The sequence below is a fragment of the Anomaloglossus baeobatrachus genome, chromosome 2, assembly GCF_048569485.1.
Source record: "Anomaloglossus baeobatrachus isolate aAnoBae1 chromosome 2, aAnoBae1.hap1, whole genome shotgun sequence".
NCBI lineage: Eukaryota > Metazoa > Chordata > Amphibia > Anura > Aromobatidae > Anomaloglossus > Anomaloglossus baeobatrachus.
The window spans coordinates 55,520,777-55,533,274 of NC_134354.1; the positions used below are offsets into that span (position 1 = coordinate 55,520,777).

At 43.9% G+C, this 12,498-nt stretch overlaps 1 protein-coding gene across 1 annotated transcript in view; it reads left to right on the forward strand.

Moving 5' to 3' along the window:
* Positions 1–3,011: 3,011 nt before the first annotated feature.
* MRPL39 (mitochondrial ribosomal protein L39) overlaps positions 3,012–12,498 on the forward strand; it is a 124,234-nt gene continuing 114,747 nt past the window's right edge. Inside the window, exons 1-3 of the mRNA XM_075333394.1 lie at positions 3,012–3,037; positions 3,141–3,195; positions 3,439–3,598. Coding sequence (XP_075189509.1) covers positions 3,012–3,037; positions 3,141–3,195; positions 3,439–3,598 — 241 coding nt within the window. The remainder of the gene's footprint in view (positions 3,038–3,140; positions 3,196–3,438; positions 3,599–12,498) is intronic.

Sequence of the window (12,498 nt, forward strand, 5' to 3'; positions counted from 1 at the left end):
GAATGGTCCCTTCACCCGGACGTGTTTCAGGAAATCTGTAGCCGCTGGGGAAGGCCGGACGTCGTCCTAATGGCGTCCAGGCACAACAACAAGGTCCCAACCTTCATAGCACGGTCTCGCGATCACAGAACTCTGGCGGCAGACGCCTTAGTGCAAGATTGGTCGCAGTTCCGGCTCCCTTATGTGTTTCCACCTCTCGCACTCTTGCCCAGAGTGCTACGCAAGATCAGATCCGACTACAGCCGCGTCATACTCGTCGCCCCAGACTGGCCAAGGAGGGCGTGGTATCCGGATCTGTGGCATCTCACGGTCGGCCAACCGTCGGCACTACCAGACCGACCGGACTTACTGTCCCAAGGGCCGTTTTTCCATTGGAATTCTGCGGCCCTGAACCTGACTGTGTGGCCATTGAGTCCTGGATCCTAGGGTCTTCAGGATTATCCCAAGGGGTCGTTGCCACCATGAGACAGGCTAGGAAGCCCACGTCCGCTAAGATCTACCACAGAACGTGGAAGATATTCTTATCCTGGTGCTCTGCTCAGGGAGTGTCTCCCTGGCCTTTGGCATTGCCTACCTTTCTTTCTTTCCTGCAATCTGGGTTAGAAAAAGGTTTGTCGCTCGGCTCCCTTAAAGGGCAAGTCTCGGCGCTATCCGTCTTTTTTCAAAAGCGTCTAGCACGGCTTCCTAAGGTGCGCACGTTCCTGCAGGGGGTTTGTCATATTGTACCCCCGTACAAGCGGCCGTTAGATCCATGGGATCTGAACAGGGTACTAGTTGCCCTCCAGAAGCCGCCCTTCGAGCCTCTGAGGGAGGTTTCACTTTCTAGACTATCACAGAAAGTGGCTTTACTGGTAGCGATCACATCTCTTTGGAGAGTGTCTGAGCTAGCAGCGCTGTCATCCAAGGCTCCTTTCCTGGTCTTCCACCAGGACAAGGTAGTGCTGCGCCCCATTCAGGAGTTTCTCCCGAAGGTGGTATCCTCTTTTCATCTTAATCAGGATATCTCTTTGCCTTCTTTTTGTCCTCATGCAGTTCATCGGTATGAGATGAATTTACATTTGTTAGATCTGGTGAGAGCACTCAGAATCTACATTTCCCGCACGGCGCCCCTGCGCCGTTCCGATGCACTCTTTGTCCTTGTCGCTGGTAAGCGCAAAGGGTCGCAGGCTTCCAAAGCCACCCTGGCTCGATGGATCAAAAGAACCAATTCTTGAAGCCTACCGTTCTGCTGGGCTTCCGGTTCCATCAGGGCTGAAGGCCCATTCTACCAGAGCCGTGGGTGCGTCCTGGGCATTACGACACCAGGCTACGGGTCAACAGGTGTGCCAGGCAGCTACCTGGTCGAGTCTGCACACTTTCACCAAACATTATCAGGTGCATACCTATGCTTCGGCAGACGCCAGCCTAGGTAGAGGAGTCCTGCAGGCGGCGGTTGCCTCCTCGTAGGGGAGAGCTGTTTTGCAGCTCTAACTTGAGGTATTAATTTACCCACCCAGGGACAGCTTTTGGACGTCCCAATCGTCTGGGTCTCCCAATGGAGCGCCGAAGAAGAAGGGAATTTTGTTACTTACCGTAAATTCCTTTTCTTCTAGCTCCTATTGGGAGACCCAGCACCCGCCCTGTTGTCCTTCGGGATTTTTGGGTTTTTTCGGGTACACATGTTGTTCATGTTGAACGGTTTTTCAGTTCTCCGATGTTACTCGGAGTGAATTTGTTTAACCAGTTATTGGCTTTCCTCCTTCTTGCTTTTGCACTAAAACTGGTGAGCCAGTGATCCCACTGGGGGTGTATAGCCAGAAGGGGAGGGGCCTTACACTTTTTAGTGTAATGCTTTGTGTGGCCTCCGGAGGCAGTAGCTATACACCCAATCGTCTGGGTCTCCCAATAGGAGCTAGAAGAAAAGGAATTTTACGGTAAGTAACAAAATTCCCTTCTTTGTTCCTATAGCAACCACTGACAGTAGCTATTTATAGCTTGCAGTTCCCAGCTCCATTCAGTTTAATGGCTCCAGGATTTTTGTAGCGTAACTGGAAAGCGTGGGGTTAAATTTTCCCTCCCAAACATAGTCTATGACGTTCCCTGAGTCACATGGAGTGTCTGTGCAAAATTTCGTGATTGTACATGCGACGGTGCGGATTCCTTTATCGGACACACACACACACACACACACACACACACACACACACACACACACACACACTGAGCTTTATATATTAGATTGCGCATCGAATATTTGCAAATAGTCGAATAGCGGCGACCTATTCGGCGAATATGGGCGTTGCCGAATATTTGAGGTATTTGATCATCCCTATTTATGACCATTCATATAGTGACGTCAGTTGCTAGTGGCCGTAACCATGGATACCTAGGCTTCTTTAGTGCCCTGCACATGAGGTAAGTAACATAGCTAATCAGGAGCACTATACTACATTTCTGCTTGGAGACTGCTTTCAGGGTTCCTGTCTCAGCCGATGGACCGACTCTAGCGTAAATCTCTCCGTGCTGACTGCGTGGTGTGATATGCAGCGATAATGATGGCCCCTAATTCACTGCAGACACATCTCTTCAGAACACAACGTGGGTTTGTCCTCCGTTCTTGATTTTTGCCTTTCATGCACCGGCCGTCCTTGACTTTCTTGCCTGTCACTGATTGAGGAGATTTACGTCCCTTCTCCGGGGCGGGTCAGCGGTGATCACGGACCGACTTTCCATTAAAGGCCTCCAGCACAAATGGCACCAGGCAGGCTGCTGTCTATAGAACAATGACCGGAGCCGGCCCGCGTGCCATCAGTCAGCGCCGTGCGGAGCACTAAACTATCTCCTGACAGGCCCACAGATTGTGAGGATTTCAGAGGCAGACAAAAGCCCATTGTGTGCGCTGCCACTGATGGAAGCCGGGCGCTCACAAGTGGAATTTGTACATCTATTGTCGTATAAGTGCCGGCCGTCAGGAACCCTCACTCTACTATTGTGTCTCCAAAATGCCAGGTATCAATTTTTTGCGCATAGGTATGGACGGTCGTGGAGACTTTGACAGGTAGGAATTTGTCTGCAGCTCTTTCTCCACCGTCTGATGCTTTAAGATATTTTTTTTTTTTTTTCTTTTACAGAGATCTTTACTTTTTTTTTTGTTTTTGCAGAAATTGCCTTCTGACTTCTAAAAAATCATATCCATATCAATTGTGCAGTTTTAAAGTAATTTAGAGTTTCTAGCACAAAAATATCCTATTTATCAATATTTGTTCCTTATAAAATAGCATAAATTAATATTTAATATCAATTTAATTAAAAAAAAAAAAATGCCCCTAGTAGTGCTGCTGCTAATATGCTCGGTTGGAATAAGTCTTTTGACCAAATTGGTCTCCTTCCCCATCTGGCAGCTGATATTATAACCCTTATTTCCATATTTATTTTGTGATTTCTACATAATTATTCTAGCATTTATGGGCATGTATCCCAGACTGTGAGATGCCAATGAACAAAAAGGCTTTCAGTTCTGGTGTCAAAATGCATTCGTATCTATTATTAAAATTCTGCTTATTGGACTTGGATTGGCTGTACTCTGCTGTCCTCCGTGACAGATGGGCAACCACTAAGGGTATGTACCCAAGTAGAGATTGGCAACCTGCAGACGTTTCGGTTCGCCGGGTCCAGCTGAGCTTTAAAACAAAAAAATTATATATATATATATATATATATATATATATATATATATATATATATATATATATATATATATATATATATATATATATATATATATATATATATATATTATATTCTGGTTCAGGATCGGACTTGAGCCTGGGCCCCAAACGTCATATAAGTGTATGGGGACCCGAACTTAAGTGCTATAAAATTTTAGTAAGGGTTTGGGAGCTGCAAAAAAAAGAAAAATGGTGATTAAGCAGGACCATTATACTTGCCGAGTTTCTGTGTGGCTGTTGCACTGTTTCCAAATCCGCTCATTAAGTCTTATGAATATTCACTGCTTTCCAACCCCCTCGCTCTGTTACAGCATCTGTAATTGGTTGCAGTCAGGCTGCCCCCCACCCTCTGCCGGCATCTGTGATTTGTTGCCTTGACACTAGCTGTCTGGGTCTCTAAAATAAATTGGAAAAAATTACATAGGTTGTGACATATTTGGATACCCATTGCAGCTAAAGCAGGCAGCTAGAGGCTGCATCCCCCAGCTGTGTGCTTCATCTTGGCTGTGTATCAAAATACGAGGGACCCCACATGGTTTTTTATTTTTAATTATTTAAATCATTTTAAAAAAATTGACTTGCGGTCCCCTCCCCAATTTTTATACCCAGCCATAATAAAGCAGACAGCTGGGGGCTGGTGTTCTCAGGCTGGGGAAGGCCCATGGTTATTGGGCCCCCCTCAGCCTAAAAATATCAGCCCTCAGCCACCCCATTAGATGTGCCAGTCCTGGTGCTTACCCGGCTCACCCCCATTGCCCTGGTGCGGTGGCAATTGGGGTAATATTAATATTAGGGTTAATAACAGCTGTGATTTCTCAAGAAATCACAGAAGCCATGAAAACCTGGATTAATAATGGGGGGAGTCTGAGACTCGCTTTCATTACTAATATTGTAAGTAAAAAAAAAAAAAAAAAAGCACAGAGAAAAATCATTTAATAAAAACAAGCACCCTCATTCTCCAATTTATCCCCAAAGCAACTCTGCAGGTCCGACATAATCTATACGACTATCCCGGCTCTACTACATCCTGAGGTCATAGTGTGTGGTTACATTAGAAACCGTGACACTCCACTTTGGTGACCCAGACAGCGACTGTGGGGGCAACTTATCAGACTCCGGCACAGAGGTGGGCAGGGGAAGCAGGACTCTAACCAATCACAGACACTATCACAAAGGGGGGAAGCAGCGAATATTCAGAAGATTTAATGACCGGACCTGGTAATTGTCCTGCTTATAGTTGTCATCTTGCTTCCTTTTTTACTTTTTATTTTAATTTTTAATCTGGACGACTGAATCTGAACAGTGACATGAACTTCCCTGTGAAAAGTCCGTGTTCGGGGTCCACTTTACAGTTTGGGTTCGCCCATCACTACACCCAAGGAGGTCTTTGAGTAAGTGTGTGATGTGGTCTGCTCCTGAAAAATGACTTAAAAAATGATTAGAAGACGTGTCCTATTTATGTTTATTGTAAAATGACTTGTTACTGGACGGGCTCTGCGACCTTCTACGACGGCCACCGTCCATTGCTGTGCTCCACAACATGATTTACAGGTTGCCACTGTGTCTGTGTCATCATCTCCTTAGACCTCTTAATGCCCAGTTAGAGACTCCCCTGTGTCTTAGTACTTAGACTATATGGCTTAAGACACGGCATGAAAATCTGTGCGAGCGGAGTGCGATAAAACAAATCGCATTCCACTCGGACCAATATTAGCCTGTGTCGGCACCCATGAGCGGAAATTTTCTCAGCCCTAATCAGACCGAGAAAACAATTGCAGCATGCTGCGGGTGCAATGAGATCCTTGTTTCTCTCGCACCCATTAAAGTCTATGGGGCGAGAGAAAAATTGCACTGCACTCGCGGTACACCGGTGTTGCACGAGTGCAGTGCGAGAATGGGAATAGCCGGCAACGGAGGAGAGAGGGAGATAAATCCCTCCCTCTCCTCCTCAGCTCCGGCCCTCCCCCCCCCCCCCCCCCCCCCCCCCTCAGCGCCGGGCCGCCCCCCTCCTCAGCGCCGGCCCGTCCCCCGCAGCTGAGGTCCGCTCGCACGATCGGACCTCAGTCGCAGGGACACTCGCATGACACTTGGCTCCTGCTGTGCTGCCACCGTGAGCAGAGTGTCATGCGAGGGGATCGCAGTAATCCTCATGTGGCCCCGGCCTACTTCATTTGCTGTTTGGAGGGCTCCACCATCTGCTCATGTTGTAGATCCATGTGATGACCCGTCTTATCCTCAGACTTGCTGGTTTTCCCTCTGTTCGCCATCTCCTTTATTGATACACCTATTGCAGTAAGCGGACATGTTGCTATTGGACTTTGTTCATGCTGTGCAGCAATGTATTCTTTATTACACGGGGAAGTAATTGGCCAGTAAGCTCTCAAAAAAGGGCCTATAGACTAATCCGATGTCCAGGGAGATGGAGAATAGCGCCCCCTAGAGACTGGTGAGTGCATGCACAACACGATCTGTGCCACGCCCCCCGCATACATTGGGCACCTATACACCTCTCCCCCCCAGGACTACTCACCTATTAGACTCCTTTCCCCCCAGGACTACTCCTATTATACTCCTCTCCCCCCAGGACTACTCCTCCCATTATACTCCTCTACTTCCAGGACTACTCCTCCTATTATACTCCTCTCCCCCCAGGACTACTCCTCCTATTAGACTCCTATCCCCCCAGGACTACTACTCCTATTATCCTTCTATCCCCCCAGGACTATTCCTCCTATTATCCTCCTCTCCCCCCAGGACTATTCCTCCTATTATCCTCCTCTCCCCCCAGGACTATTCCTCCTATTATCCTCCTCTCCCCCCAGGTCTACTCCTTCTATTATCCTCCTCTCCCCCCAGGTCTACTCCTCCTATTATCCTCCTCTCTCCCCAGGACTATTCCTCCTATTATCCTCCTCTCCCCCCAGGTCTACTCCTCCTATTATCCTCCTCTCTCCCCAGGACTACTCCTCCTATTATCCTCCTCTCCCCCCCAGGTCTATTCCTCCTATTATACTCCTCTCCCCTCAGGACTACTCCTACTATTAGACTCCTCTGCCCCCCCAGGTCTATTCCTCCTATTATACTCCTCTCCCCTCAGGACTACTCCTTCTATTAGACTCCTCCCCCCAGGACTACTCCTCCTATTATCCTCCTCTCCCCCCCCAGGTCTATTCCTCCTATTATCCTCCTCTCCCCCCAGGTCTACTCCTCCTATTATCCTCCTCTCCCCTCAGGACTACTCCTCCTATTATCCTCCTCTCCCCTCAGGACTACTCCTCCTATTATCCTCCTCTCCCCCTAGGACTACTCCTCCCATTCGACTTCTATCCCCCCAGGACTACTCCTCCTATTAGACTCCCCTCCCCCCAGGACTACTCCCCCAAAACACACACACGCACCCCGCACACACAACTCTGCAGACACACAGCGCTCCACAAACAACGCAACACACAAACACCGCTCTCACACACCCCCACACCCAGACAACACCCACATTTACAGCGCCCTACACAAACACTTGGTAACTACACACAACAATATAAATATATATAATAAAAAAATCATACGAAATCATACATTAACTACACAATAAATTCTAGAATGCCCAATGCGTTAGAATCGGGCCACCTTCTAGTGTGTGTGTGTGTATATGTATGTATGTATGTATGTGTATATGTATGTATGTATGTATGTATGTATGTATGTGTATATATATATATTATATTATATTATATTATATTATATTATATTATATAATATAATTTAAAATTTTTTTTTTTTTTTTTATTTTTATGTATACTAGAAGCATTTATACTGCTCCTTCCTAGAATTAGTAATTACTATTATAACAGCTGACAGATTATATACTTTCCATCCAATGTCTTTGACTGACTTTGGAGTAAAAAGCTTTAAAAATCCCTTTTTATTGCGATACAATTGAATAATACTTGGAGGAAAATGTAATATTGCTGGCGTGTTAATATCGTATTCAGTGACCTATACTTACACGGGGGCAGCCAAATATATCAGGGACGGCGATCACCTCCTGTTAAATTTTCATAGTTCAGTTAACTGGCCTTTTGTTAATAATTCCAAATTAATTAGGTAGCAACAGTTAATTAAATGAACATTACCAGAAAAACGCAATTAAATTTCTAATTTAATTTTTGTTAGCAGTTATATCAAACCTGCTTTACAGTTCGGGTTTTTCTTTCCTTCTAATTTTTATTATTTTTATTTTTTTTTTCTATATATATTTTTTTTAATTGCAATCACTTCAATCAATCGTGTTTGGCTCAAATCGTCTCGCCCTCGAGGGAATTCAGTGGAGAGGATTTTATGGAAAGGCGTTAATAAATGCTGTCATTCGGCAGGAAAGACCGTAACACTCCAGCATTTACGGCTCCTCTGTACAACCGTGATAGGAAAAACATTAAATCTCGGTAAATCAGAATATTAAACGTCCTTCGAGGAGTATCCAGCGGGAAATTATAGGTACGGCCGGCAAATAGTGGAGGTGTTGCCTTGTATAGAAGTAAACATTCACTAGGAAGCAACAATTTCTGGGCTCAAAAAAAATAATGGAGAAATTGTATGTAAATGAGGCAGGTGGTGCACTGGGGGCGTCTCCGTTTATTTGGAAGTAGCAGTCGAAGTGCACCGCCAGCCTGATTAACATTGGTGGTGCACAAGGGGGCATGTCATGTACTTGGATGAATCAGTCCGGGTGCATGGACACACCCCCAGTGCACCACCCACCTGATTTGCATAGGTTTTTTTTACTTAATTGTGCTCACCAAGTATATCCAATCTCATACAGTCATATGAAAAAGTTTGGGCACCCCTATTAATGTTAACCTTTTTTCTTTATAACAATTTTGGTTTTTACAACTGCTATTTTCAGTTTCATATATCTAATAACTGATGGACTGAGTAATATTTCTGGATTGAAATGAGGTTTATTGTACTAACAGAAAATGTGCAATCCGCATTTAAACAAAATTTGACCGGTGCAAAAGTATGGGCACCTCAACATAAAAGTGACATTAATATTTTTTAGATCCTCCTTTTGCAAAAATCACAGCCTCTAGTCGCTTCCTGTAGCTTTTAATGAGTTCCTGGATCCTGGATGAAGGTATATTTGACCATTCCTGTTTACAAAACAATTCCAGTTCAGTTAAGTTTGATGGTCGCCGAGCATGGACAGCCCGCTTCACATCATCCCACAGATTTTCAATGATATTCAGCTCTGGGGACTGGGATTTCCATTCCAGAACATTGTAATTGTTCCTCTGCATGAATGCCTGAGTAGATTTGGAGCGGTGTATTGGATCATTGTCTTGCTGAAATATCCATCCCCTGCGTAACTTCAACTTCATCACTGATTCTTGCACATTATTGTCAAGAATCTGCTGATACTGAGTTGAATCCATGCAACCCTCTACTTTAACAAGATTCCCGATGCCGGCATTGGCCACACAGCCCCAAAGCATGATGGAACCTCCACCAAATTTTACTGTGGGTAGCAAGTGCTTTTCTTGGAATGCCGTGTTTTTTTGCCTCCATGCATAACGCCTTTTTGTATGACCAAACAACTCAATCTTTGTTTCATTAGTCCACAGGACCTTCTTCCAAAATGTAACTGGCTTGTCCAAATGTGCTTTTGCATACCTCAGGCGACTGTTTGTGGCGTGCTTGCAGAAGCGGCTTCTTTTGCATCGCTCTCCCATACAGCTTCTCCTTGTGCAACGTGCGCTGTATTGTTGACCGATGCACATTGACACCATCTGCAGCAAGATGATGCTGCAGGTCTTTGGAGGTGGTCTGTGGATTGTCCTTGACTGTTCTCACCATTCTTCTTCTCTGCCTTTCTGATATTTTTCTTGGCCTGCCACTTCTGGGCGTAACAAGAACTGTACCTGTGTTCTTCCATTTCCTTACTATGTTCCTCACAGTGGAACCTGACAGTTTAAATCTCTGAGACAACTTTTTGTACCTTCCCCTGAACAACTATGTTGAATAATCTTTGTTTTCAGATCATTTGAGAGTTGTTTTGAGGAGCCCATGATGCCACACTTCATAGGAGATTCAAATAGGAGAACAACTTGCAAGTGGCCACCTTAAATACCTTTTCTCATGGTTGGATACACCTGCCTATAAAGTTCAAAGCTCAATGAGGTTACAAAACTAGTTTAGTGCTTTAGTAAGTCAGTAAAAAGTAGTTAGGAGTGTTCAAATCAAGAAATTGATAAGGGTGCCCATACTTTTGCACCGGTCAAATTTTGTTTAAATGCGGATTGCACATTTTCTGTTAGTACAATAAACCTCATTTCAATCCAGAAATATTACTCAGTCCATCAGTTATTAGATATATGAAACTGAAAATAGCTGTTTCAAAAACCCATATTGTTATAAAGAAAAAAGGTTAACATTAATAGGGGTGCCCAAACTTTTTCATATGACTGTATAAGCCATATAAGTAGATCGCTATGGAAAACATGTACCCCTCAAAGAGTACAAAAAAATTGTGTGTGTGTGAGAGAAAACTCTTTGAATGAGGTGTGTCCAAACTTTTGTCTGTACTGTGTATGTGTGTATGTATGTATGCATGTGTGTATTATATATATATATATATATATATATATATATATATATATATATATATATATATATATATATATATATATATATATATATATATATATATATATATATATATATATATATATATATATATATATAAAAATTTATATATATAATGTGTGTGTATATATAATATGTGTGTGTGTGTGTATATATATACATTATATAAATTTATTACACACACGTAAAAGTTTGGATACACCTCCTCATTCAAAGTTTTCTTTATTTTTATGACTCTGAAAATTGTAGATTCACATTGAAGGCATCAAAACTATGAATTAACACGTGTAGCATGAAATACTTAACAAAAAAGTGTGAAACAACTGAAAATATGTCTTATATTCTAGATTCTTCAAAGTAGCCACCTTTTGCTTTGATTACTGCTTTGCACACTCTTGGCATTCTCTTGATGAGCTTCAAGAGGTAGTCACCGGAAATGGTTTTCCAACAGTCTTGAAGGAGTTCCCAGAGATGCTTAGCACTTGTTGGCTCTTTTGCCTTCACTCTGCGGTCAAGCTCACCCCAAACTATCTCGATTGGGTTCAGGTCTGGTGACTGTGGATGCCAGGTCATCTGGTGTAGCACCCCATCACTCTCCTTAGTCAAATAGCCCTTACACAGCCTGGAGGTGTGTTTGGGGTCATTGTCCTGTTGAAAAATAAATGATGGTCCAACTAAACGCAAATCGGATGGAATAGCACACTGCTGCAAGATGCTGTGGTAGGCATGCTGGTTCTGTATGCCTTCAATTTTTAATAAATCCCCAACAGTGTCACCAGCAAAGCACCCCCACACCATCACACCTCCTCCTTTATGCTTCACGGTGGGAACCAGGTATGTAGAAGCCATCCAACCTTTTCTGCGTCGCACAAAGACACGGTGGTTGGATCCAAAGATCTCAAATTTGGACTCATCAGAACATAGCACAGATTTCCACTGGTCTAATGTCCATTCCTTGTGTTCTTTAGCCCAAACAAGTCTCTTTTGCTTGTTGCCTGTCCTTAGCAGTGGTTTCCTAGCAGCTATTTTACCATGAAGGCCTGCTGCACAAAGTCTCCTCTTAACAGTTGTTCTAGAGATGTGTCTGCTGCTAGAACTCTGTGTGGCATTGACCTGGTCTCTAATCTGAGCTGCTGTTAACCTGAGATTTATGAAGCTGGTGACTCGGATAAACTTGTCCTCCGCAGCAGAGGTGACTGTTGGTCTTCCTTTCCTGGGGCGGTCGTCATGTGAGCCAGTTTCTTTGTAGCTTTTGATGATTTTTGCCACTGCACTTGGGGACACTTTCAAAGTTTTCCCAATTTTTCGGACTGACTGACCTTCATTTCTTAAAGTAATAATGGCCACTCATTTTTCTTTACTTGGCTGCTTTTTTCTTGCCATACTACAAATTCCAACAGTCTATTCAGTAGGACTATCAGCTGTGTATCCACCAGACTTCTGCACTACACAACTGATGGTCCCAACCCCATTAATAAGGCAAGAAATCCCACTTATTAAACCTCACAGTGGCACAGGGTGAAGTGAGAACCATTTCCGGTGACTACCTCTTGAAGGTCATCAAGAGAATGCCAAGAGTGTGCAAAGCAGTAATCAAAGCAAAAGGTGGCTACTTTGAAGAATCTAGAATATAAGACATATTTTTAGTTGTTTCACACTTTAAGTATTTCATTCCACATGTGTTAATTCATAGTTTTGATGCCTTCAATGTGAATATACAATTTTCAGAGTCCGGAAAATAAAGAAAACTCTTTGAATGAGAAGGTGTGTCCAAACTTTTGGTCTGTACTCTGTGTGTGTGTGTGTGTGTGTGTGTGTGTGTGTATATATGTACACACACACACACACACACACACACACACACACAATTTATATATATATAATGTGTGCCTGCATGTTACGAGTGGAATCGCATTCCACCTGTAACATTAACCCCTTACATCTCGCTGCCAAAGTCTGGCAGTGAGATGTATATACGCGCGGTGAAGATTTTCACTTTACGTGACTTTCGGTGGTTGCCATCGTAGCACAGGGTCATGTGATGTCGCCTGCAACTATGATGTTTCACTTTCGTTTTCCCTCGGCCCGGAGCAGAGGGAAACAGGAAGTGACTGTATCTGCTGTTTACAGATGTATAGCTGTGATCAGC